Source organism: Microcaecilia unicolor, chromosome 3, assembly GCF_901765095.1.
Source record: "Microcaecilia unicolor chromosome 3, aMicUni1.1, whole genome shotgun sequence".
NCBI lineage: Eukaryota > Metazoa > Chordata > Amphibia > Gymnophiona > Siphonopidae > Microcaecilia > Microcaecilia unicolor.
In genome coordinates, this window is record NC_044033.1 from 280,321,129 (window position 1) to 280,348,848 (window position 27,720).

General features: G+C 52.1%; 1 protein-coding gene across 1 annotated transcript in view; it reads left to right on the forward strand.

Moving 5' to 3' along the window:
- TARBP1 (TAR (HIV-1) RNA binding protein 1) overlaps window positions 1-27,720 on the forward strand; it is a 919,966-nt gene that overhangs the window by 118,757 nt on the left and 773,489 nt on the right. Inside the window, exon 4 of the mRNA XM_030198123.1 lies at window positions 8,381-8,529. Coding sequence (XP_030053983.1) covers window positions 8,381-8,529 — 149 coding nt within the window. The remainder of the gene's footprint in view (window positions 1-8,380; window positions 8,530-27,720) is intronic.

The following is a 27,720-nucleotide window of genomic DNA, read 5'->3' on the forward strand; positions in this document are numbered from 1 at the left end:
CCCCTTAAGTTGACCCTCACGCGTCTTTTTGACTTTCACTTATAAAAAAAAAAAAAAAAAAAAGGGATTTCGGAGAAGGGCCTTTCGGTCTTTTTCCACTTCCCGTATTTCCAGTTTTTTGCCCCGTTAAGTTTTCTTTCATTTTCGGGGTAGGCCCTTTTGAGGCCTCGGGTCGAGTTTTTTCTCCCTCTCTTTTTGGTGCATTACCGCAATTACGAGTTTTGATTTCGCCGGCGTGATTTTTCCGCCCATGTCATCGAAGTCTCCCAGCGGCTTCAAGAAGTGCACCCAGTGCGCTCGGGTAATCTCGCTCACTGATAGGCACGCGTCGTGTCTTCAGTGTCTGGGGGCTGGGCACTGCCCGCAGGCCTGTAGTCTTTGCGCCCTTTTACAAAAAAGGACTCAGGTAGCGAGATTGGCCCAGTGGAACGTTTTGTTCTCGTGCTCTTCGTCGGCAACTGCACCGGGAGTATCGAGTGCGTCGACGTCGACAGCGTCAAGAACTCCGCCCTCGGCCGCGACTGTATCGATTGCATCGAGGCATTGACCCTCTGCATCGTCTGGGCCGAGACATCGGAAGGCTGCGTCGGTGGTACCGGGACCTCCACTAGTGCTGATGTCGTCGGACGGTGGTGCTTCGACTGGAGTGCAGGTGAGGGCTGTCCATTCCCCTGCTGGTGGCGGTGAGCCTTCGGGTGGGTCTCCCCCTACCCTGAGGGCTCCTGCGGTACAGCCCCCCCTGAGACCAACCTTCTTCGTCCTCGGCCCCGAGGAAGCAACGGCTGGATTCTACGTCCTCCTCGTCGGTACCGGGAAGCTCCGTTGACATGCTTCGTTTGAAAAAGTCAAAGAAGCATCGACACCGGTCTCCTTCCCGCGTCGGTACCGAGAGCTCTGGGTCGCCGAGGGAGTCGGCACCCAGTAGGCATCGGCACCGGGAGGACCGCTCACCCTCTGTTCAGGAGGTGTCGATGCGCTCCACCTTGGACAGCCCGGAACAGACTCTGACTTCGACACCTGCATCGGCTTCCATGTCTTTCTCCACAGCCGCCCTGCACGAGAGTCTCCGGGCCGTTATCCCAGAGATCCTGGGAGAGCTGTTGCGCCCTTCCCCTCCGGTACCGGGGGTGCTTGCGCCACCGGTACCGTCGAGTGAGGCGCCGGCTGGCCCCTTGCCCGGGGTGAGGTCTCCGGAAGCGTCACCGACTGCGGTCGCCTCCCAGGAAGGCTCCCCGACGACGTTGGCGGAGGGAGCTTCGCCGGTGCGGGCGAGGGAGTCTACCTCTCGACGCTCACACCGTGGCCGTGTTTCCACGGAGTCGAGCCGGGCACGGCTTCAGAGACAGGTTCGTGAACTGGTGTCTGATACCGATGTTGAGGCCTCGTGGGAGGAGGAGGAGGACATCAGATACTTCACTGACGAGGAGTCTGATGGCCGTCCTTCTGATCCCACTCCCTCCCCTGAAAGGCAGCTTTCTCCTCCCGAGAGTCTGTCTTTTGGCCCTAAAGAAGGCTAACAGTTCTAGGGAGCATGCTTCGGCGCCCCCGGGCAAAGACTCTAGAACCTTAGACTCCTTTGGGAGGAAGGCCTACCATTCCTCTATGCTCGTGGCCAAAATTCAGTCTTACTAGCTCTACACGAGCATACACATGCGGAACAATGTGCGGCAGTTGGCGGGCTTGGTGGACAAGCTCCCTCCTGAGCAAGCCAAGCCATTTCAGGAGGTGGTCAGGCAGCTGAAGGCGTGCAAAAAATTCCTGGCCAGAGGGGTATATGATACCTTTGATGTTGCGTCCAGGGCCGCTGCTCAAGGTGTGGTGATGCGCAGACTCTCATGGCTGCGTGCCTCCGACCTGGAGAATAGGATCCAGCAGCGGATTGCGGACTCGCCTTGTTGTGCGGACAATATTTTTGGAGAGAAGGTCGAACAGGTGGTAGAGCAGCTCCACCAGCGGGATACCGCTTTCGACAAGTTCTCCCGCCGGCAGCCTTCAGCTTCTACCTCCACAGGTAGACGTTTTTATGGGGGAAGGAAGACTGTTCCCTACTCTTCTGATAAGCGAAGGTACAATCCTCCTTCTCGACAGCCTGCGGCCCAGGCTAAGCCCCAGCGCGCTCGCTCTCGTCAGCAGCGTGCGCCTCAGCAAGGCCCCTCGGCTCCCCAGCAAAAGCAAGGGGCGAGCTTTTGACTGGCTCCAGCAGAGTATAGCCGACATCAACGTGTCAGTGCCGGGCTATCTGCCGGTCGGGGGGAGGTTGAAAGTTTTTCACCAAAGGTGGCTTCTCATAACCTCCGATCAGTGGGTTCTTCAAATAGTCCGGCCAAGGATACACCCTCAATTTGGCCTCCAAGCCTCCAAATTGCCCACCGGGAGCTCAGTCTTACAGCTTCCTGCACAAGCAGGTACTTGCAGAGGAACTCTCCGCCCTTCTCAGCGCCAATGCGGTCGAGCCCGTGCCATCCGGGCAAGAAGGGCTGGGATTCTATTCCAGGTACTTCCTTGTGGAAAAGAAAACGGGGGATGCGTCCCATCCTAGACCTAAGGGCCCTGAACAAATATCTGGTCAAGGAAAAGTTCAGGATGCTTTCCCTGGGCACCCTTCTCCCCATGATTCAGGAAAACGACTGGCTATGCTCTCTGGACTTGAAGGACGCCTACACACACATCCCGATACTGCCAGCTCACAGACAGTATCTGCGATTTCAGCTGGGCACACGTCACTTCCAGTACTGTATGCTACCCTTTGGGCTCGCCTCTGCGCCCAGAGTGTTCACGAAGTGCTTAGCTGTAGTAGCAGCGGCGCTTCGCAGGCTGGGAGTACACGTGTTCCCCTATCTCGACGATTGGCTGGTGAAGAACACATCCGAGGCAGGAGCACTACAGTCCATGCAGATGTCTGTTCGCCTCCTGGAGCTACTGGGGTTTGTGATAAATTATCCAAAGTCCCACCTTCTCCCAGTGCAAAGACTCGAATTCATAGGAGCTCTGCTGGATTCTCAGACGGCTCGTGCCTATCTCCCAGAGACGAGAGCCAACAACTTGTTTTCCCTCGTCTCCCGGGTGCGAGCGTCCGAGCAGATCACAGCTCGGCAGATGTTGAGATTGCTGGGCCACATGGCCTCCACAGTTCATGTGACTCCCATGGCCCACCTTCACATGAGATCTGCTCAATGGACCCTAGCTTCCCAGTGGTTTCAGGCTGCTGGGGATCTAGAAGACGTGATCCACCTGTCCACGAGTTTTCTCGAATCCCTGTATTGGTGGACGATTTGGTCCAATTTGACTGTGGGACGCCCTTTCCAAATTCCTCAGCCACAAAAAGTGCTGACTACGGATGCGTCTCTCCTGGGGTGGGGAGCTCATGTCGATGGGCTTCACACCCAGGGAAGCTGGTCCCTCCAGGAACGCAATCTGCAGATCAATCTTCTGGAGTTACGAGCGGTCTAGAACGCTCTGAAGGCTTTCAGAGATCGGCTGTCCCACCAAATTTCCAAATTCAGACAGACAACCAGGTTGCCATGTATTACATCAACAAGCAGGGGGGCACCGGATCTCGCCCCCTATGTCAGGAAGCTGTCAGCATGTGGCTCTGGGCTCGCCGTCACGGCATGGTGCTCAAAGCCACATATCTGGCAGGCGTAAACAATAGTCTGGCCGACAGGCTGAGCAGGATTATGCAACCGCACGAGTGGTCGCTCAATTCCCGAGTAGTGGGACAGATCTTCCAGGTGTGAGGCACCCCCTTGGTACATCTCTTTGTATCTCGAGCCAATCACAAAGTCCCTCAGTTCTGTTCCAGGCTTCATGCCCACGGCAGACTGGCATCGGATGCCTTCATCCTGGACTGGGGGGAAGGTCTGCTGTATGCTTACCCTCCCATACCTCTGGTGGGGAAGACTTTGTTGAAACTCAAGCAAGACCGAGGCACCATGATTCTGATTGCTCCGTTTTGGCCGCGTCAGATCTGGTTCCCTCTTCTTCTGGAGTTGTCCTCCGAAGAACCGTGGAGATTGGAGTGTTTTCCGACCCTCATCACACAGGACGAAGGGGCGCTTCTGTATCCCAACCTCCGGTCTCTGGCTCTCACGGCCTGGATGTTGAGAGCGTAGACTTTGTCTCTTTGGGTCTGTCAGAGGGTGTCTCCTTGATTGCTTCCAGGAAAGACTCCACTAAGAGGGAGTTACTTCTTTCTATGGAGGAGGTTTGCCGTCTGGTTTGACAGCAAGGCCCTAGATCCTCGCTCTTGTCCTACACAGACCCTGCTTGAATACCTTCTGCACTTGTCTGAGTCTGGTCTCAAGACCAACTCTGTAAGGGTTCACCTTAGCGCAATCAGTGCATACCATTACCGTGTGGAAGGTAAGCCGATCTCAGGACAGCCTTTAGTTGTTCGCTTCATGAGAGGTTTGCTTTTGTCAAAGCCCCCCGTCAAACCTCCTACAGTGTCATGGGATCTCAATGTCGTTCTCACCCAGCTGATGAAACCTCCTTTTGAGCCACTGAATTCCTGCCATCTGAAGTACTTGACCTGGAAGGTCATTTTCTTGGTGGCAGTTACTTCAGCTCATAGAGTCAGTGAGCTTCAGGCCTTGGTAGCCCAGGCCCCTTACACCAAATTTCATCATAACAGAGTAGTCCTCCGCACTCACCCTAAGTTCTTGCCAAAGGTTGTGTCGGAGTTCCATCTGAACCAGTCAATTGTCTTGCCAACATTCTTTCCCCGTCCTCATTCCTGCCCTGCTGAACGTCAGCTGCACACATTGGACTGCAAAAGAGCATTGGCCTTCTATCTGGAGCGGACACAGCCCAACAGACAGTCCGCCCAATTGTTTGTTTCTTTTGATCCCAACAGGAGGGGAGTGGCTGTGGGGAAACGCACCATATCCAATTGGCTAGCAGATTGCATTTCCTTCACTTACGCCCAGGCTGGGCTGGCTCTTGAGGGTCATGTCACGACTCATAATGTTAGAGCCATGGCAGCGTCGGTAGCCCACTTGAAGTCAGCCACTATTGAAGAGATCTGCAAAGGTGCGACGTGGTCATCTGTCCACACATTCACATCTCATTACTGCCTGCAGCAGGATACCCGACGCGACAGTCCGTTCGGGCAGTCAGTACTTCAGAATCTGTTTGGGGTTTAGAATCCAACTCCATCCCCCTAGGCCCATGTTTATTCTGTTCCAGGCTACACTCTCAGTTAGTTGGAAAAATTGTTAGGTCAATCTCAGTTATGTCCTCGCCGTTGCGAGGCCCAATTGACCATGTTTGTTGTTTTGAGTGAGCCTGGGGGCTAGGGATACCCCATCAGTGAGAACAAGCAGCCTGCTTGTCCTCGGAGAAAACGAATGCTACATACCTGTAGAAGGTATTCTCCGAGGACAGCAGGCTGATTGTTCTCACAAACCCGCCCGCCTCCCCTTAGGAGTTGTGTCTTCCCTTGTCTTTGTCTTGCTACATATGTGACTGACGAACACGAGCCGGTTCGGGCGGGAAGACGGCCGCGCATGGGCGCGCGAGGACTAGCAAAGGCCTTTGCTAGTAAAGTTCTGATTGGAGGGGCCGCCGTGGACGTCACCCATCAGTGAGAACAATCAGCCTGCTGTCCTCGGAGAATACCTTCTACAGGTATGTAGCATTCGCTTTACATTACATATCAATTTTATTTTCTGCAAAAGCCTACATAGTTCTATGTGGATCACAATAACAAAAATCTGAAACAATAATCTGGTAATTACAAACCATTGTCTTTTCTATTACAGTTTTAAAAAGTTGTTCAAAGTTGATTTCTTCCAACCTTTGGTTGGAAATTCCTTTATCAATCTCTTAACGCTATGACCCTTAAATTGATAAATTTTTTTTTATTTTTTTATTTATAACAATTTTATACATAGAATCAAGTATTCAACTTGTTTGAAAAGTGGTACATTTCATATCATATACAATTTTAGGAACTAATTAACAGAAAAAGGAAAAGAAAAAAATATTTTAAATTGAAATCCCCACTCAAGTCCACAATATGGGATTCAAAATGAAAAAGAAAAGTGGAATTATTCTAACAGGAATACTTTTCTAGGAACATTCACTTGAGAAATTTACAGGCTACACTGTTCGGTGTCATAATTATCCATATCCAAGGGAAGATGACATTTTCAATTTTCCTTATTTTGTCTAGACACTAAAAAGGCTGTTAGCAGAGTTGGTTCAAAAAACACATATTTAAGGGATTGGTATTTTACCACACATTTACATGGAAATCTGAGAAAGAAAATAGCTCCCAGCTGTAACACTGCTGGCTTCATCAAAAGAAATTGTCTTCGCTTTTTTTGTGTCTCGCGAGAGACATCAGGGAATATCTGAATTTTTTTGGCCTAAGAACACTTTGTCCTTATTTCTAAAATACATTTTCATTAACCATGCCTTATCTGGTGGTAATGCTACCGTCACTATCAATGTTGTTGGAATGACAGGATCATTTTCGGAAGACTAAAGTATAGCTGAAATATTAAGATCTTGTTTCTGGTTTTCTTGATTTAATATTGGAAGGTAGTATATCCGAGAGAAAGGTGGAATCATCTCTTCTTTTACTTCAAGTATTTCCATTAAATACTTCTTTAACATTTCCCTTGGAGATTTAGACAGCTGTCTTGGAAAATTTAATAAACGAAGATTATTACTTCTAACTGAATTTTCCAGTAATTCCGTTTTTTTTCGCAAGAAAATCAAGTCTTTAACCATAGTCTCTTGTTGAGTTTGAAGTTTTTTAACTTCCAAGATCATATCTTTATCCGTTTGCTCTAATTTTTCAACTTTAGTATCCAGAATTTTAGTTTTTTGGTCAAGAGCCAAAAAGTCCTGATTCAATTTATTTACTTGCGGGACAAGAGATTTTCCTAGGCCAACTATCAAGGTCCACAGTGAATCTAGCGTTACTTCCGCTGGTTTTTTAATTTCAAAAGAAAATTGTGTGGGTAGTACCTCTTTATCCGAAGTTTTCTCCAAGATCAAGCTAGCAGCTTCTTCCACCTTCGATAGAATAGGTGTTTGTGTCCGAGACCTCAGTTCACATCCAACCGGATCTATTTCCTCCCGGCCCTGTAGACTTACACCACTTCGGGAAAGCAAGTCCAGAGACGCCTCGGTTGGTGTGCTATACCCTGCAGGTTGCGGGGGCGGTTCCCTCGAGTCGGGGCTGAGCGTCAGCTCAAGCCCAGGAGAAGCTTCCGGGCCTCCACTCGCACCGGCGCTACTCAGCGGGCTGCCTTCCGACATTTGAATCGCCGAAATAGTTGGAGTAGATGCTGCCTGAAGAAGCGTTCGAATATCTTGAGAGGTAAAAACTTGCCGTTGCAGGGCTTTGGAGGCAGGACGGCCCTGTCTTTTCGGCATGTTTGAATGATTTTCCCTTCAGGGAGCTAGAGTGTAGACTGCTAGCGTCTCAAGGGCGCGGCCATCTTGAATCCAAATTGATAAATTTTAATCAAAATCTGATCTTCACTCAACTCTATTTTTGTTTAAGTAGTGCTGTTTTCTGTGCAATGGAAACCAATGCAGCTTGTTTCCACCCTTTCATTCATTCATATAGTTTCATTTTACAGGTACTGAATCTGTCCCTAGTGGGCTCACAACCTGAGCAGTACATTGTATTACTGTTGTACCTGGGGCAGTGGAGGGTCAAGTGACTTGCCAAAAGTCACATGGAGCTGCGGAGGGAATTGAACCTGGTTCCGTAGGATCTCAACCCACTGCCAACCATCAGACAGCAGTGGGAATTGAACCCAGTTCCCCAGGTCTGAAACCTGCTACACTAACCATTAGGCCATTCCTCCACTCCCCATTTTTCAACTCAAGTCAACTAAGCATATCACACAGTTTGTCTATGCCAAACATGAATGATATTTGACCAGTTTGTAGAAGTTATGCGGACCATAGCACGGGTCTGGTTTTTTTTTTTTTGGTTCATAGTGTAGACTCGCCTTCAGTTGTATAAATGCTGTCTCCAACTCCTCAAACACAGAAATTTTTCACTGTATAATTTGATAACTTTCTGCTAGAAGGAAATCACTAAGTAAGAACAAATTGAAGGTTCTTGTTTTTTTCTAGTATAATTTAATGAAAATACTGGATTGTACTGAAATTCCGGATATCAATTAGCAAGCATATTGTTTAAATTTTGCAAATAAACTTGAAGAATTTTGAATTTTTTTTGCACAGAATTTCGCCAGGAGTATTAAGTTGAGCATCAGGTCTTATTATTGTAATATAATAACACAGCTGTTTTCTCTGTTTATTTTTATAGTTAGGTTTTCATTTTAGACAGTCTGATTTCAAGTGGGTGAATGTCTTTTAAATAATAAAATAAAATCAAAATTTTTTGTAGATTGCTGGTTGTTTCATCCATCCTGGCTTATTTCCATTTATAAAAGAATGTTTGAAAGTGAAAACAAAACGTTGGTAAAGGAAGGTGTCCACCATTTTCTGGAATTTTATGAAGCAACATCTTTTCCAAGGCCACAAGCATTTTCTGAGGTAAGAGCACTTGTTTCTGGTAGACTTAGGTAACATATCCTTTGCAAATCCTGCGGGAGATTGTTGTAATATGATTTTCTCCGAGGACAAGCAGGCTGCTTGTTCTCACTACTCGGTTGACGTCCACGGCAGCCCCTCGAAACCGGAAGGAAAAATCTCGCGGGAGGTCCCGTGCGTGGCCGTCTTCCCGCCCGTGCGAGACCGTTCCCGCTCAGTTTTTTCTATTTCTGCGCTGGAGAGATATGCATCTTAGTCCCTCTCCGTGTCAGCCCCGGAAAACCGTTTTGCAGCCTAGTCCGCGATTTCTTTTGATTTCTTTGATTTTACACGCGTTCGCGTGCCCCCTTTCTTTAAAAAAAACAAAAAAAAAACTTTTCTTTTCGTAGAGTTTTCTCCTTTTGTTTCACCTCTTCGCGGCCCCGTGGCTGCGCGTACGAGTTCTTTATTTTGTGGTGTTACTTTTTACCGCCACCATCGACGGTTTTGACCTCGCCGACGCGATTTTTCCGTCTATGTCCTTGAAGATCCCGAGCGGATTCAAGAAGTGTGGTCGGTGCGGCCGGCAGATCGCGCAGACTGATCCTCACGCGTGGTGTCTCCAGTGCCTCGGTCCGGAGCATAATTCCAAGGCGTGCACCTTGTGTCTCGGCTTGAAAAAGCGGACGCAGGTGGCGAGGCAAGTTCTTCGGGACCATCTTTTTGGAACTTGCGCCGGCCCTTCGACGTCGGCGGCATCGGTGTCGACGGCCAGGTCTTCGATACCGGTACCGATGTCAACATCTTCGGCGCCGACTATGGCACCGACCCCAGGAGTACAAGTTCCCTTGGCCCGACGACCTGCCAGCAACGGCGGCGGTGAGCGACCGAGTGGGCAGTCCGCCCCAGCCGCTCCCGCAGCTCAGGGCCATCGGGACCGAACCCTGTTGGATCCAACCACCAGAGGGCGCGGAGACTCCATTTCCTCCTCGTCCATGCCGCGGAGTGCCGATGACGGGCATCGAAAGAAAGCTGCGAAGAAACACCGTCATCGGTCACCCACGGCGCATGGGACTGGCAGCTCCGGGACATCGAGAGACTCGATCCCTAAGAAGCGCCAACGCCGGGAGGAGCGCTCCCTCTATTGAAGATGTGTCGATGCGCAGGTCGTCGGGTACCCCGGTACCGTCTCCTGGACCCGGGCAACTTCGGGCACTGACGCCCGCACCGGCCCCCCAGCCTCTCCCGACAGCGGGCCTAGACGAGTGCCTCCGAGCCATCCTCCCAGGTATCCTGGAGGGGCTGATGCGCCAGGCCTTGCCGGCACTGGGGGTGCTTGCGACCGCGGCGCTGTTGATGGAAGCGCTGGCTGGCTCTGGCCCTGTGATGCGGTCTTCGACACTGGTACTGCTTGCGGCACCGGTCTCGATCGCCACTCAGGTGGAATCCCCGTCGATGGAGGGAGCTTCGTCCCCGCCGGCGCAGGAGTCCACCTCTCGGTACCATCGAGGAGGCCTCGTGGGGGGAGGAGGAAGACCCCAGATATTTCTCCTCAGAGGAGTCTGCGGGTCTTCCCTCTGACCCCACGCCTTCACTGGAGAGGAAGCTCTCGCCTCCAGAGAGCCTCTCCTTCGCCTCTTTTGTCCGGGACATGTCTTTTAGCATTCCCTTCCCAGTGGTCACCGTGGATGAGCCGAGGGCGGAGATGCTCGAAGTCCTCGACTATCCATCACCATCTAGAGAGTCTTCCATGGTACCGTTGCACAATATCCTCAAGGAGACACTGCTTCGGAATGGGTTGAAGCTCTTATCTAATCCCACCATCCCTAAGAAAGCGGAGTCCCAATCTAGAGTCTACACGGACCCGGAGTTGATGCGGCCTCAGCTGCCACATTCAGCGGTCGTGGACTGTGCTCTCAAACGGGCAAGGAGTTCGAGGGATACCGCCTCGACGCCCCCAGGGCGGGAGTCTCGCATTCTGGACTCGTTTGGGAAGAAGGTCTACCATTCTTCCATGCTCGTGACCAGAATCCAGTCATACCAGCTCTACATGAGCATCCATATGTGGAACAATGTGCGGCAACTGGCGGACCTGGTTGACAAGCTCCCCCCGGAGCAGTCCAGGCCTTTTCAAGAGGTGGTCAGGCAGCTGAAGGCATGCAGAAAATTCCTGTCCAGGGGTATTTGACACCTGTGATGTGGCATCCAGAGCCGCAGCCCAGGGTATAGTGATGCGCAGACTCTCATGGCTGCGTGCCTCTGACCTGGACAACCGCACCCAACAACGGCTGACAGATGTCCCTTGCCGGGATTATAACATTTTTGGTGAGAAGATCGAGCAGTTGGTGGACCAACTACACCAGCGGGAAACCGCTCTTGACAAGCTCTCCCACCGGGCGCCTTCAGCATCCACCTCCACAGGTGGACGTTTTTCCCGGGCCAGGCAGGCTGCACCTTACGCTTACAGCAAGCGTAGGTACACCCAGCCGGCCCGAAGGCCTCCTCAGGCACAGGGACAGTCCCAGCGCGCTCGTTCCCGTCAGCGTGCGCCTAAGCAGCCCCCTGCGGCTCCGCAGCAAAAACAGGGGACGGGCTTTTGACTGGATCCATGGGAACATAGCCGCCATGAAAGTATCCGTGCCGGACGGCCTGCCGGTCGGGGGGAGGTTGACAGTTTTTCACCAAAGGTGGCCTCTCATAACCTCCAACCAGTGGGTTCTCCAAATAGTGCGGTGCGGATACACCCTGAATTTGGTCTCCACCCCACCAAATTGTCCACTGGGAGCTCAATCCTTCAGCTCCCACCACAAGCAGGTACTTGCAGAGGAACTCTCCGCCCTTCTCAGCGCCAGTGCGGTCGAGCCAGTGCCACCCGGGCAGGAGGGGCAGGGATTCTATTCCAGGTACTTCCTTGTGGAAAAGAAGACAGGGGGGATGCGCCCCATCCTAGACCTGAGAGGCCTGAACAAATATCTGGTACGAGAGAAGTTCAGGATGCTTTCCTTAGGCACCCTACTCCCCATGATTCAGAAAGACGATTGGCTATGTTCCCTGGATTTAAAGGATGCTTATACTTACATCCCGATACTGCCAGCTCACAGACAGTATCTGTGATTCCGTCTAGGGACACGTCACTTCCAGTATTGTGTGCTGCCCTTTGGGCTCGCCTCAGCACCACGGGTTTTCACGAAGTGTCTCGTGGTGGTTGCGGTGTACCTGCGCAAGCTGGGGGTGCATGTGTTCCCGTATCTCGATGATTGGCTGGTGAAGAGCACCTCAGAGGCGGGAGCTCTTCGGTCCATGCAGTGCACTATTCAACTACTGGAGCTGCTGGGGTTTGTAATAAATTACCCGAAGTCCCATCTCCAGCCAGTCCAGTCTCTGGAATTCATAGGAGCTCTGCTGAATTCACAGCCGGCTCAGGCCTATCTTCCCGAGGCGAGGGCTCAGAACCTTCTGTCCCTCGCCTCCCAGGCCAGAGCGTCCCAGCAGATCACAGCTCGGCAGATGTTGAGACTCCTGGGCCATATGGCCTCTACAGTCCATGTGACTCTCATGGCTCGTCTTCACAAGAGATCAGCTCAATGGACCCTAGCTTCCCAGTGGTGCCAGGCCACTGGGAATCTAGAAGATGCTATCCGCCTGCCCATCAGTTGTCGCAATTCGCTGCGCTGGTGGACGATTCGGACCAATTTGACCCTGGGACGCCCATTCCAAATTCCTCAGCCGCAAAAAGTGCTGACGACGGATGCATCTCTCCTGGGGTGGGGAGCTCATGTCGATGGGCTCCACACCCAAGGGGTGTGGTCCCTCCAGGAAGCAGGTCTTCAGATCAATCTCCTGGAGTTCCGAGCGGTCTGGAACGAGCTGAAGGCCTTCAGGGATCGGCTGTCCTCCCAAATTATCCAAATTCGGACAGACAATCAGGTTGCAATGTTTTACATCAACAAGCAGGGGGGCACAGGATCTTGCCCAACAAGCAGGGGGCACAGGGAGGCTGTCAGGATGTGGCGCTGGGCAGGCCAGCACAGCATGCTTCTTCAAGCCACGTACCTGGCAGGCGTAAACAACAGTCTGGCCGACAGGCTGAGCAGGCTCATGCAACCGCACGAGTGGTCGCTCCATTCCAGGGTGGTATGCAAGATCTTCCGAGAGTGGGGCACTCCCTCGGTGGACCTTTTCACCTTCCAGACCAATCACAAGCTCCCTCAGTTCTGTTGCAGACTTCAGGCACACGGCAGACTAGCGTCGGATGCTTTTCTCCTCCATTGGGGGAACGGCCTCCTGTATGCATATCCTCCCATACCTCTGGTGGGGAAGACCTTACTGAAGCTCAAGCAGGGGCACCATGATTCTGATCGCACCCTTTTGGCCCCGTCATATCTGGTTCCCTCTTCTTCTGGAGTTGTCCTCCAAAGAACCGTGGAGATTGGAGTGTTTTCCAACCCTCATTTCGCAGAACGACGGAGCGCTTCTGCACCCGAACCTTCAGTCTCTGGCTCTCACGGCCTGGATGTTGAGGGCGTAGATTTTGCTTCTGAGGGAGTCTCCCGTATCTTGCTTGCCTCTAGGAAGGATTCCACTAAGAAGAGTTACTTTTTTAAGTAGAGGAGGTTTGTCGTTTGGTGTGAGAACAAGGCCCTAGAACCTCGTTCTTGTCCTGCGCAGACCCTGCTTGAATACCTTCTACACTTATCAGAGTCGGGTCTCAAGACCAACTCAGTAAGGAATCACCTTAGTGCAATTAGTGCTTACCATCATCATGTAGAGGGAAAAGCCATCTCTGGAGAGCCTTTAGTCGTTCAATTCATGAGAGGCTTGCTTTTGTCAAAGCCCCCTGTCAGGCCTCCTGCAGTGTCATGGGATCTCAACATCGTCCTCACCCAGCTGATGAAACCTCCTTTTGAGCCACTGAATTCCTGCCATCTGAAGTACTTGACCTGGAAGGTCATTTTCTTGGTGACAGTTACTTCAGCTCGTAGAGTCAGTGAGCTTCCAGCCCTGGTAGCTCATGCTCCTTATACTAAATTTTCTCATAAGAGTAGTCCTCCGCACTCACCCTAAGTTCCTGCCAAAGGTGGTGTCGGAGTTCCATCATAACCAGTCAGTTGTCTTGCCAACATTCTTTCCCAGACCTCATACCTGCCCTGCTGAACGTCAGTTGCACACATTGGACTGCAAGAGAGCATTGGCCTTCGACCTGGAGCGGACATAGCCCCACAGACAGTCCACCCAATTGTTTGTTTCTTTCGACCCCAATAGGAAGGGGGTCGCTGTCGGGAAACGCACCATCTCCAATTGGCTAGCAGATTTCATTTCCTTCACTTACGCCCAGGCTGGGCTGACTCTGGAGGGTCATGTCACGGATCATAGTGTTAAAGCCATGGCAGCGTCAGTGGCCCACTTGAAGTCAGCCACTATTGAAGAGATTTGCAAGTCTGCAATGTGGTCATCTGTCCACACATTCACATCTCATTACTGCCTGCAGCAGGATACCCGACGCGACAGTCGGTTCGGGCAGTCAGTGCTGCAGAATCTGTTTGGGGTTTGAATCCAACTCCACCCTCCTGGACCCGGTTTTATTCTGTTCAGGCTGCACTCTCAGTTAGTTGTTCTTCGTAGGTCAATTTCTGTTATGTCCTCGCCGTTGCGAGGTCCAATTGACCCTGTTTGTTGTTTTGAGTGAGCCTGGGAGCTAGGGATACCCCAGTCGTGAGAACAAGCAGCCTGCTTGTTCTCGGAGAAAGCGAATGATACATACCTGTAGCAGGTGTTCTCCGAGGACAGCATGCTGATTGTTCTCACCTACCCTCCCTCCTCCCCTTTGGAGTTGCGTTTTTTCCTCTTTTCTTTGCTTGTTATTTAACTGAGCGGGAGCGGTCGCGCACGGGCGGGAAGACGGCCGCGCATGTGCGGTGGGCGTGCCCTGCGTGCGGGACCTCCTTTGAGATTTTTCCTTCCGGTTTCGAGGGGCTGCCGTGGACGTCAACTTAGTCGTGAGAACAATCAGCCTGCTGTCCTCGGAGAACACCTGCTACAGGTATGTATCATTTGCTATTTATCAAGATTTATAACCCTGTGATAGAACTATTATAAAGTCTTTCTCTGAGGACAAGCAGGATATCCATGTTCTCAGACATGGCAGACATCATTTGACAGAGTGCAGTCAGGGTCAGAGGAGATGAAGGTCTAAGAACTTTCTAGAGTAGCACATTGTGCAGGCTTCCCATGTCTAAGGGGCCACATCAGTTTCTGCAGAGCTCACCCAGATAATGAGACTTTTTTTTTTCTCCATGGCATTTTCACAGTCCTGTTTAGTGTTTAAAAAGAATGGTATTTTTTTGTTTTGAGTCACCTTAAATTTTATTCCCACCCCTTTCATACACCCTTTAATTAGAGCTTTTGGTCATTTTTAAAGTTGTCTTAATTTTTGGCACAGCCACAGCTTGTACCACCATCAGTGTATTGAGTGGAAGTTTTACCTAAGACACGTCTGATTTTTACATTGGTTATTTTTCTACCAATATGTGAGAAACAGAAGACTTGAACCAGAAATTGTGCATGACATTCATTGGAACTGAAAATGATATCCCTAGCTTGTGCCACCTATCAAAAGGTGACACACAGGGGTTTTGATGGCTGCTGTGCATAAAGATTAGTGTGTCGTCACTGGTTGCTTGATCCTCAGGGTCCTTAGCAGTTGTACTGGAGGCTGCAGATGCATTTCTATTAAGGAAACCAATCCCTTTAAAGATTGAGCATTGATAAAGGCCTTTGGGACAAACTTTTGAAATCATGCGAAGGATTCTGACGCACCAGAATTGAGAAATACCTTTTCCAAATACCAGCTAAGGCCAAGGAAACATTGGCATTAGTTCTCATTGGTGTCAGAATCAAGAAGATTGAGGCAACAGCCATCCCTCCTTTAGATGACCACTTATCTTTACATCTAGAGGCATGCACCAGTCTTCAAGAGCCCAAAGTCCATTCACTGATGCATTTCAAGTGACTCAGGAAGGCACTGCCTCTCCTCCTACATCCCAAGCATCTTTTGCATTGGCAGTCCTCAGTGAGTATTTGAACACGAAGGTTCAGGAGATTCTGAATTGTCATCTAGCAAGGATTGCTTCATTGATACCAACTGCATTTACACTGATGCTAAGGGAGATTCAAATAATCCTTGAGTCTATGAAGGCCTGGAGGCATGGTGTCAAAGCTGAGGCATCAAAGAGCATCTGTATCAGTACCGGCTACTCTGATGTCCATTTTCAACAAATCGGAGGAGGGAAGCTTCATTGTCACACCAGTCTGTATTGAAATTTATGCCCAACAAAAAAGAGGAACTCTTACAGATGCCTTGTCTGCTAGCCAGTCCCGATATATTCTCATGTGTGGGTGATGTCATTTGACAGCCCGGTATGGATGCTGCCTAGCACGCATAGATTTAGGAAAGTTTTGGCAGCAACCCACTGTGCATGCTCAGTTGCCTTCTCGCCCGACACTCTAACATGGGTACCTCAGTCTCCTCTTTTTGCAGAAATGGGGAGACACGTCTTTGTAGTCTCCCTTAAACATTTATTTCCTTCGAATTTCGAGTACCTTCTCATGTGGGTTTAGTGTTTTTTTGGTTTGTTTTCTTTAGTATTCCCTTTTTAATTGACTTCCTTATTATTTTCTTAGTTTTTTTTTGGCCCTTCAAGTTTTCTTTTTTTCACGGCTCTTTAGGCCCGCTTAGGCCTGAGCACTGGCCTCGGTTTGGGTCTAATCCCATTTTCTGACCTTCACAGTTGAGGAGTTTAATGTGTCCGCTATTCTTTTCTCGATGGCTAAGAAGATCTCCAGTGGCTTCAGAAGGTGTGCCCAATGAAATTGGGTGATCTTTATCACTGACATTGTGTGCCTTGGTCCTAACCACCAGACTGATTATTGCGCTCTCTGTTTAAAAATGCAGTTGAGGATACAGCGTGTCAGGTCCAGCAGGAGATTCTCTTTGGCTCTTCGAATGCCAGTCAGTTGACAGAACCGGAAGCATCGACCTCTACCACTAGAAGTGCATCGGCATCGAGGAGGTGTCCACCTCCATTGACATCTGATGCTGATGGCAGACTCTAGGATTAGTCAGTATTGGACCTGACACCAAGAATACATACTGTTTGAAGTCGTCCTCTTTGCCATTGAGAGACCGCAGTGGCGTGTGTTGAGGGAAGCCTGAGAAGCATGAGTATTGGTCATCTTCGAAGCCTCTCATCGAAGCCGGTCCCTTTAGAAGCATTGGCACTGGGTGGATTGCTCCCCTTCTTTAGTGGAGGTGCTGGTGTGCAATCTTTGACCCAGCTCCTCAGAGTTTGCTGATGCCTCCTCTTGATGAAAGGTACTGAGTGCTCAGGGAGGAGCTGGTGCAGATGTTCCAGCTGCTCTGTGCTCAGGCGTCAAGGATGCTTGTACCAGCTGCAGCTCAGCTTCGGCTCCGTCCTGAGGCCCAGGCTCTGCCTGTGGAGTGGTCTTCAATACAGCACTGCCCTCGACATCAGGAGAGGAAGTTTCCTCAGTCAAAGGGTAGGGTTGTACCTCAGTGCTCTCCGGATTTTGGGCCTGGTAATAGTATCACTGAGTTGAGGCAGGCACAGACTCACTCAGTCCATCCTGAGTACCTAGAGGAATCTGAACTGGATTGTTCATCGGAATCGGATGAGGATCCACATTATCTTTAGGAGGAGGAGTCTTATGGTATTCCTTCAGACTCCTCCTCACTATAGGAGAGCCGTACATGTTTATTTTCTTTTATTTGATATACCGCCAATTTCCAAAACGGCATCAAGGTGGTCTACAATTAAAAGCTCAAGATAGCCGATAAAAAGAGCAAAGGAGGAAAAACCAGATGAATATATTGACATTCAGTTGTCAAACACTCAAAGGAATGACCATTTTTGGAGGAGCATTTTAAAGGTCGAAAAAGAAGTAAATCACCACCTAATAGTTTCTCTTTCACTGGTTTTGTGAAGGAGATGGCTTCGGCAATCACATTTAAGTTGGAAACCGAGGAAGTGCACGGCTACGGTTGCTTGCTTAGCTCATGGCTCTATGGTATCAGCAGAATTCATCTCTTTCATGGCTGTTTAGCTTCTTCTGTTGGTACATGTAGAGCATGGCTCCATCACGTGTTTTCCCCTTTCCACGTGCTGTTTCTTAGTATTTGGCTGTGGAGCACGGTTTTGACTACAAGTGGTGGCCACATCACCATATCGAGAGTGTTCCACTCGTGCTTCGCTGTTCCATGTCTCAGTTCAATTCTGTCGGTTGGTACGGCTGTATGTTTAAAATGGGGAACAAACACCTCCTTTTTTTTGGTGTCTGGAACTTAGCCCTAGTCCTGACTCTGAACATGATCATCTGTGCCTTGTGGCCACAGCTCCTTTGTGGGGCACAGTTCCATCTCTGCCTGTTGAGCGTGGCTCCATTGCTGCATGTTGAGCATGGCTCCATCTTTATGTGCTAAGCCATCTATGCATAGTGAGCTCAGCTCTGTCTGTGACTGTTGAACTCAGCCCCATCTGTTCTGGTTGGGCATGGATCCATTTTTGTCTGGTGAGCACAATTCTGTCTCTGCATGTTGAACGTAGCTCCATCACTGAATGAAAACCACCGTTCCATCTCTGATTTAGAGTGCATCTCCGTCTCTGAATGTGTCCATATCATTTCTGTATGTCTGGCTTTCTCTCTCCCTCTCTCTTTCTCTGAATGTAGTGCACAGGTCTCTCTCTGCATGTTAGTGCACAGCTCTTTCTCTGAATTTTTTGCACAATTTTCTCTCTGCACATAGAGAAGGGCGCCATCTCTGGGTGTGGAGCATGGCTTCATCTTGGGGTACAGAAGAAAGGCGGGAGAGGGGAGATATGATAGAGATATTTAAATACCTATGTGGCATAAATGCACAGGAGGGAAGTCTCTTCATACTATGCCCCCCTGGAATGAGGGGGCATAGGATGAAGGTGAAAGAGGATAAACTCAGAAGTAACCTGAGGAAATACTTCTCCATGGAAAAGGTGGTGTTCATGGAATGGCCTCCCAGTGGAAGTGGTGGAGACGAAAGCCGTATCTGAATTCAAGAGAGCTTGGAACAAATACATAGAATTTCTAAGGTAGTGATAGGGAGAGTAGATGGCATGGATGGGCAGACTGGATAGGCCAATATGATCTTTATCTGCCTACGTTTTTCTCTGTTTCTGTGTTTCTCCGTCTTGGGGTGTGAAGCATGCTCCTCTGCTTCTTCTGTATTGGTCCAGTACAGTTGGCTCCGCCTCTTTCTGCGGGACACAACTTCCTCCTGGGTTTGGGGGCATGGCTCCTTCTCTGTGTGTATGCCTAACTCCACCTCTGAGCACGAGGCAGGGTTTCATTGTAGGAAGTGGATCTCCTCCTTCCTCTGGTTATGCCTCATAGTTTCATCCTTGGAGTTGTCCAAAGCTCTGTCTCTGGATGTGTAGCTTAGTTCTATCTCTGATTATGGAGCACTAATCTTTGTATGGCTCTGGGGCACAGCTCTGTCTTTGAATCTGGGCGCAGCTGCACATCATGTGGATGAGGAGCACTGCGCCATTCATGGAGGTGGAAGTGCACCTGTCTCTCAACATGCTGTTCCATATCTGACTGTTGGACTTTTCTCGTTCTTTTCATTTGTGACTTTCCCACTTTGTTGGAGAGACTGTTCTAGCTGGGAAGTGTGCCTCTGGTGTTCTGTCGTATACAGCTGAGCCCTTTCTGTGCGGAATGTCATTAGGTGGCATCATATTTCAGCTTATTTGTCTGTAGGATTCTGCATGGCTCTGTGTCTGGAACGCAGTCTTCCCTGTCTTGGGCCTCAGCCCTGCCTTGCAATAGGATCCTCCCCATCTTACGTTGGAGTTCTCCTGCATGCCTTACTCGAACTGGCTCCATCTCTGCATGGTCAGCATGACTCCAGCTCGGCATTGTTTGCTTGGTTCCATATCTAACTTGAAATCCTGACAGTGTTCTGTGCAGATTAGAGCTGTACATCGATTAAAAATTTTAATGGTTTGATTAATCACATAAAATGTCTCCCTCACATTTCTTCCTGGATAGCAAATGTAAATTCTCAAACAGACATACTTAAATTACTAAACTAAAAATATCATTTATCTTACCTTTTTTGTTTGGTGATTTTCTTTTCAGTCATCTCGGTCCCTGTCTCTGGTTCTGCTTCCCTGTGCCTCCAGCACAGTTCTTTGCTCTGAACTCTGCTTCCAGGGTCTTCTGTCTATTCACTATTTCTTTTTTTTATTTTTTTTCTCACCTTTCTCATCCTGCCCTATATCCAGCTTTCACATTCTACTTTCATCAATTTTCTTCCTCCTTTTCAAATCTGTCCAGTTTCCATCTCTTCTCTTCCCTTCCTCTCCAATCATGAGCACCATCTCCTCCGTACTCTCTCTTTCTCCGAGGACAAGCAGGCTGCTTGTTCTCACGACTGGGTGACGTCCGCGGCAGCCCCCACCAACCGGAAAAAAGCTTCGCGGGACGGTCGGCACGCAGGGCACGCCCACCGCGCATGCGCGGCCGTCTTCCCGCCTGTGCGCGACCGCTCCCGCCAGTTCCTTTTTTTCCGCGCCTGGAGAGAGTCGTGCCTTGCCGCTCTCTCTACTTCAGCCGCCGGATTCTTGCGATCGCGTATACGCGGATCACGCTTCGTTAATTTAATTTAATTTCCTTTTATCTTTTCTTTTTACAAAAAAAAAAAAAAAAAGACTGCGCGTGTGGAGCACGCGCTCCCCTTTTCCCTCGCTTCCAGCGGGGACGCTACGTTGCGGCCTAGTGGTCGCTCGGTCGTTTGTTTTTTCGTGGTGTGATTTTAGCCACCATTGACGACTTTGACTTCGCCGACGCGATTTTTCCGTCGATGTCCTCGAAGGTCCCGAGTGGATTTAAAAAGTGTGGTCGCTGCGGCCGGCCGATCTCGCAGACCGACACCCACGCTTGGTGCCTCCAGTGCCTCGGGCCGGAGCACAATCTCAAGTCGTGTGCTTTGTGTCTCGGTCTCCGGAAACGGACTCAGGTTGCGAGGCAAGTTCTGCGGGACCGTCTTTTTGGAACTTGCGCCGGCCCCTCGACGTCGACCTCGACGGCATCGGTATCGAAGGCCGGTTCTTCGGTACCGGTATCGATGCCCGAGACATCGGCACCGATGGCAGCGACCCCAGGAGAACAGGTCCCGTCGGCCCGCCGGTCCGCCGGTGAGAGTGGGGTTGAGAGGCCGCGTGGGCAGTCGGCCCCGGTCACTCCCTCAGCTCGTGAGCCACGGTACCGAACCCTGTCTGACCCGGTGCCTCGAGACCGAGGGGGATCGACCTCCTCCTCCTCCATGCCCTCCGGCGCCGGTGACGTGCATCGAAAGAAGGACAAAAAGCGTCGTCACCGGACGCCCTCGGTGCATCCTGAAGAGGAGTCGACGCCGAAGCGTCATTGTCGAGAGGAGAGGTCCCCGTCGGTTGTGGAGGTACCGACGCGTCGGGGTTCCGGCACCTCGGTGCCGTCTCCTGGCTCCCAGCAGCTTCCGGCACCGACACCCTTACCGGCCCCACCGCCTTTCCCGGCAGCGGGCCTGGACGAGTGCCTCAGAGCCATCCTTCCGGGGATCCTGGAAGGGCTGATGCGCCAGGCTGTGCCGGCGCCGGGGGTGCTTGCGCCCTCGGCGCCGATGACTGTGGCGCCGGTGAGCTCTAGCCCGGCGCCGGAGCTGTCGACACCGCCGCCGCTTGCGGTGCCGGTCTCGACTGCTACGCAGGTGGAGTCCCCGTCGACGTCGATGGAGGGAGCTCCGTCCCCGCCGGCGCGGGAGTCCACCGCTCGACGACACCGAGACCTTGGTGCCTCGACGTCGAGCCGGGCCCGGTACAGGACTCAGCTACATGAGCTAATGTCCGATACCGAGGATGAGGACTCATGGGGGGAAGAGGAGGACCCTAGATATTTCTCCTCAGAGGAGTCTACGGGCCTTCCCTCGGACCCCACGCCGTCACCGGAGAGGAAGCTCTCACCTCCTGAGAGCCTCTCCTTTGCCTCCTTTGTGCGGGATATGTCGATCACCATTCCCTTCCCCGTGGTCTCTGTGGAAGAGCCGAGGGCCGAGATGCTCGAGGTCCTCGACTATCCATCACCACCTAGAGAGTCCTCCACGGTGCCGCTGCACAATGTCCTGAAGGAGACGCTGCTCCGGAACTGGGTGAGACCGTTAACTAACCCCACCATTCCCAAGAAAGCAGAGTCCCAGTACAGGATCCACTCCGACCCAGAGCTCATGCGGCCCCAATTGCCCCATGACTCAGCGGTCGTGGATTCTGCTCTCAAGAGGGCACGGAGTTCGAGGGATACCGCCTCGGCGCCCCCGGGGCGGGAGTCTCGCACTCTGGACTCGTTTGGGAGGAAGGCCTACCAATCCTCCATGCTCGTGACCCGCATCCAGTCATACCTGCTCTGTATGAGCATCCACATGCGGACCAATGTGCAACAGCTGGCGGACCTGGTCGAGAAGCTCCCGCCGGAGCAGTCCAGGCCTTCAGGAGGTGGTCAGGCAGCTGAAGGCATGCAGAAAGTTCCTGTCCAGGGGTATTTTTGACACCTGTGACGTGGCATCTTGTGCTGCGGCCCAAGGTATAGTGATGCGCAGGCTCTCATGGCTGCGCGCCTCTGACCTGGACAACCGCACCCAGCAGAGACTGGCCGACGTCCCTTGCCGGGGGGATAACATTTTCGGTGAGAAGGTCGAGCAGATGGTGGACCAACTGCATCAGCGGGAAACCGCTCTCGACAAGCTCTCCCACCGGGTGCCTTCAGCATCCGCCCCCATTGGTGGGCGTTTTTCCCGGGCACGGCAGGCTGCACCCTATTCTTTTGCAAAGCGTAGGTACAACCAGCCGGCCCGAAGGCCTCGTCAGGCACAGGGACAGCCCCAGCGCGCTCGTTCTCGTCAACAGCGTGCGCCTAAGCAGCCCCCTGCGCCTCCACAGCAAAAGCCGGGGACGGGCTTTTGACTGGATCCACGGGAACATAGCCGCCCTACAAGTGTCCGTACCGGACGATCTGCCGGTCGGAGGGAGGTTAAAATTTTTTCACCAAAGGTGGCCTCTCATAACCTCCGACCAGTGGGTTCTCCAAATAGTGCGGTGCGGATACGCCCTGAATTTGGCCTCCCTGCCTCCAAATTGTCCTCCGGGAGCTCAGTCTTTCAGCTCCCATCACAAGCAGGTACTTGCAGAGGAACTCTCCGCCCTTCTCAGCGCCAATGCGGTCGAGCCCGTACCACCCGGGCAGGAAGGGCAGGGATTCTATTCCAGGTACTTCCTTGTGGAAAAGAAAACAGGGGGGATGCGTCCCATCCTAGACCTGAGAGGCCTGAACAAATTCCTGGTCAAAGAAAAGTTCAGGATGCTTTCCTTGGGCACCCTTCTGCCAATGATTCAGAAAAACGATTGGCTATGTTCCCTGGATTTAAAGGACGCATATACTCACATACCGATACTGCCAGCTCACAGACAGTATCTCAGATTCCGCCTGGGCGCACGGCACTTTCAGTATTGTGTGCTGCCATTTGGGCTCGCCTCTGCCCCACGAGTGTTTACCAAGTGCCTCGTGGTGGTAGCGGCCTACCTACGCAAGCTGGGAGTGCACGTGTTCCCATATCTCGACGATTGGCTGGTCAAGAACACCTCGGAGGCAGGAGCCCTCCGGTCCATGCAGTGCACTATTCAACTTCTGGAGCTGCTGGGGTTTGTGATAAATTACCCAAAGTCCCATCTCCAACCGTCCCAGTCTCTAGAATTCATAGGAGCGCTGCTGAATACCAGACGGCTCAGGCCTATCTTCCCGAAGCGAGGGCCGCCAATCTCCTGGCCCTGGCTTCGCAGACCAGAGCGTCCCAGCAGATCACAGCTCGGCAGACGTTGAGACTTCTGGGTCATATGGCCTCCACAGTTCATGTGACTCCCATGGCTCGTCTTCACATGAGATCTGCTCAATGGACCCTAGCTTCCCAGTGGTTCCAAGCCACCGGGAATCTAGAAGATGTCATCCGCCTCTCCACCAGCTGCCGCACTTCACTGCGCTGGTGGACCGTTCGGACCAATTTGACACTGGGACGTCCGTTTCAAATTCCACAGCCCACGAAAGTGCTGACGACGGATGCCTCTCGCCTGGGGTGGGGAGCTCATGTCGATGGGCTGCACACCCAGGGTATGTGGTCCCTCCAGGAAAAGGATCTGCAGATCAACCTCCTGGAGCTCCGAGCGATCTGGAACGCACTGAAGGCTTTCAGAGATCGGCTGTCCTACCAAAATATCCAAATTCGGACAGACAATCAGGTTGCAATGTTTTACGTCAACAAGCAGGGGGGCACCGGATCTCGCCCCCTGTGTCAGGAAGCCGTCGGGATGTGGCGCTGGGCATGCCAGCACAGCATGCTTCTCCAAGCCACATACCTGGCAGGCGTAAACAACAGTCTGGCCGACAGACTGAGCAGAGTCATGCAACCGCACGAGTGGTCGCTCCATTCCAGAGTGGTACGCAAGATCTTCCGAGAGTGGGGCACCCCCTCGGTGGATCTTTTCGCCTCTCAGACCAACCACAAGCTGCCTCTGTTCTGTTCCAGACTTCAGACACACGGCAGGCTAGCGTCAGATGCCTTTCTCCTTCATTGGGGGACCGGCCTCCTGTATGCTTATCCTCCCATACCTTTGGTGGGGAAGACCTTACTGAAGCTCAAGCAAGACCGCGGCACCATGATTCTGATAGCGCCCTTTTGGCCCCGTCAGATCTGGTTCCCTCTTCTTCTGGAGTTGTCCTCCGAAGAACCGTGGAGATTGGAGTGTTTTCCGACTCTCATTTCGCAGAACGACGGAGCGTTGCTGCACCCCAACCTTCAATCCCTGGCTCTCACGGCCTGGATGTTGAGGGCGTAGACTTCGCTGCGTTGGGTCTGTCTGAGGGTGTCTCCCGGGTCTTGCTTGCCTCTAGGAAGGATTCCACTAAGAAGAGTTACTTTTTCAAGTGGAGGAGGTTTGTCGTTTGGTGTGAGAGCAAGGCCCTAGAACCTCGTTCTTGTCCTGCACAAAACCTGCTTGAATACCTTCTGCACTTATCGGAGTCTGGCCTCAAGACCAACTCAGTAAGGAATCACCTTAGTGCGATTAGTGCTTTCCATTATCGTGTGGAAGGTAAAGCCATCTCTGGAGAGCCTTTAGTAGTTCGATTCATGAGAGGTTTGCTTTTGTCAAAGCCCCCTATCAAGCCTCCTACTGTGTCGTGGGATCTCAACGTCGTCCTCACCCAGCTGATGAAACCTCCTTTTGAGCCACTGAATACCTGCCTTCTGAAGTACTTGACCTGGAAGGTCATTTTCTTGGTGGCAGTTACTTCAGCTCGTAGGGTCAGTGAGCTTCAAGCCCTAGTAGCTCATGCTCCATATACCAAATTTCATCACAACAGAGTAGTGCTCCGCACTCACCCAAAGTTCCTGCCGAAGGTGGTGTCGGAGTTCCATCTTAACCAGTCAATTGTCTTGCCAACATTCTTCCCCAGGCCGCATACCCGCCCTGCTGAACGTCAGTTGCACACATTGGACTGCAAGAGAGCATTGGCCTTCTACTTGGAGCGGACACAGCCCCACAGACAGTCCGCCCAATTGTTTATTTCTTTCGACCCTAACAGGCTAGGGGTCGCTGTCGGGAAACGCACTATCTCCAATTGGCTAGCAGATTGCATTTCCTTCACTTACGCCCAGGCTGGGCTGGCTCTTGAGGGTCATGTCACGGCTCATAGTGTTAGAGCCATGGCAGCGTCAGTGGCCCACTTGAAGTCAGCCACTATTGAAGAGATTTGCAAGGCTGCGACGTGGTCATCTGTCCACACATTCACATCACATTACTGCCTCCAGCAGGATACCCGACACGACAGTCGGTTCGGGCAGTCGGTGCTGCAGAATCTGTTTGGGGTGTAAATCCAACTCCACCCTCCAGGACCCGAATTTATTCTGGTCAGGCTGCACTCTCAGTTAGTTGTTCTTCGTAGGTTATTTCTGTTGTACCCTCGCCGTTGCGAGCTTCAATTGACCTGGGTTCTTGTTTTGAGTGAGCCTGAGAGCTAGGGATACCCCAGTCGTGAGAACAAACAGCCTGCTTGTCCTCGGAGAAAGGGTATGATACATACCTGTAGCAGTTGTTCTCCGAGGACAGCAGGCTGATTGTTCTCACCTACCCTCCCTCCTCCCCTTTGGAGTTGTGTGTTTCATCTTTTGCTAGTTATTCAACTGGCGGGAGCGGTCGCGCACGGGCGGGAAGACGGCCGCGCATGCGCGGTGGGCGTGCCCTGCGTGCCGACCGTCCCGCGAAGCTTTTTTCCGGTTGGTGGGGGCTGCCGCGGACGTCACCCAGTCGTGAGAACAATCAGCCTGCTGTCCTCGGAGAACAACTGCTACAGGTATGTATCATACCCTTTCCTTCCCTGTGCACAATCTCCCCTTGTTTCTCTCACCTCCTCTTCCCCTCCATAGGCACTGTCTCCTCCTGTCTCTCTCACCTCCTCTTCCTCTCCATAGGCACTGTCTCCTCCTGTCTCTCTCACCTCCTCTTCCCCTCCATAGGCACTGTCTCCTCCTGTCTCTCTCACCTCCTCTTCCCCTCCATAGGCACTGTCTCCTCCTGTCTCTCTCACCTCCTCTTCCCCTCCATAGGCACTGTCTCCTCCTGTCTCTCTCACCTCCTCTTCCCCTCCATAGGCACTGTCTCCTCCTGTCTCTCTCACCTCCTCTTCCCCTCCATAGGCACTGTCTCCTCCTGTCTCTCTCACCTCCTCTTCCCCTCCATAGGCACTGTCTCCTCCTGTCTCTCTCACCTCCTCTTCCCTCCATAGGCACTGTCTCCTCCTGTCTCTCTCACCTCCTCTTCCCCTACATAGGCACTGTCTCCTCCTGTCTCTCTCACCTCCTCTTCCCCTACATAGGTATTGTCTCCTCCTGTCTCTCTCACCTCCTTTTCCCCTCCATGGGCACTGTCTCCTCCTGGCTGTCTTCCTTCCCCTTCCCCTCCATGGGCACTGTCTCCTCCTGGCTCTCTTCCTTCCCCTTCCTCTCCATGGGCACTGTCTCCTCCTGGCTCTCTTCCTTCCCCTTCCTCTCCATGGGCACTGTCTCCTCCTGGCCCTCTTCCTTCCCCTTCCTCTCCATGGGCACTGTCTCCTCCTGGCTCTCTTCCTTCCCCTCCATGGGCACTGTCTCCTCCTGGCTCTCTTCCTTCCCCTCCATGGGCACTGTCTCCTCCTGGCTCTCTCTCTCTCCCCTCCCCTTCCCCTCCATGGGCACTGTCTCCTCCTGGCTCTCTCTCTCCCCTCCCCTTCCCCTCCATGGGCACTGTCTCCTCCTGGCTCTCTCTCTCCCCTCCCCTTCCCCTCCATGGGCACTGTCTCCTCCTGGCTCTCTCTCTCCCCTCCCCTTCCCCTCCATGGGCACTGTCTCCTCCTGGCTCTCTCTCTCCCCTCCCCTTCCCCTCCATGGGCACTGTCTCCTCCTGGCTCTCTCTCTCCCCTCCCCTTCCCCTCCAAGGGCACTGTCTCCTCCTGGCTCTCTCTCTCCCCTCCCCTTCCCCCTCCATGGGCACTGCCTCCTGTCTCTCTCCCCCCCCCCCCCCCCCTCTTCCTCTCCATGGGCACTGCCTCCTGTCTCTCTCCCCCCCCCCCCTTCCTCTCCATGGGCACCGTCTTCTCTTGTCTCTTTCTGTAATGTCTTGCCCAGAAACAGGAAATTCTGTCAGAGGAAGTTGGACACTACAGAGAGAGGCTTCATTTCTGCTGAAACAAGCAGCATGCCTTCAGTTCTGCAGCGCTGAAGAAAAAGTTGGAGGGCTAGGGAGGGACAGGTAGAAGGAGAGAGAGAATGCATCCTTTCACTCTTTTTGGTCCCCAGTTCTGTTGCCTAGATTCTCTCCTGCCTTGTCCTGGACCCGAAGTGGTGCAGACTCATACCTCCGCTATTACTTCCGGGTTGCTGGTGGCTTGAAAGCACAGCAGCAGGACTGACCCGGATCTGGGACCCAGCAGCTGGTCTCTGCAGCCCAGGTGATCCCATGAAAGGGAGCATTGATGGTTGGTTGTGGGTGAGAGAGGAGACCTGTTATTAATGTGCTTTAAAATTTTGTAATGCATGTTAAACATTAA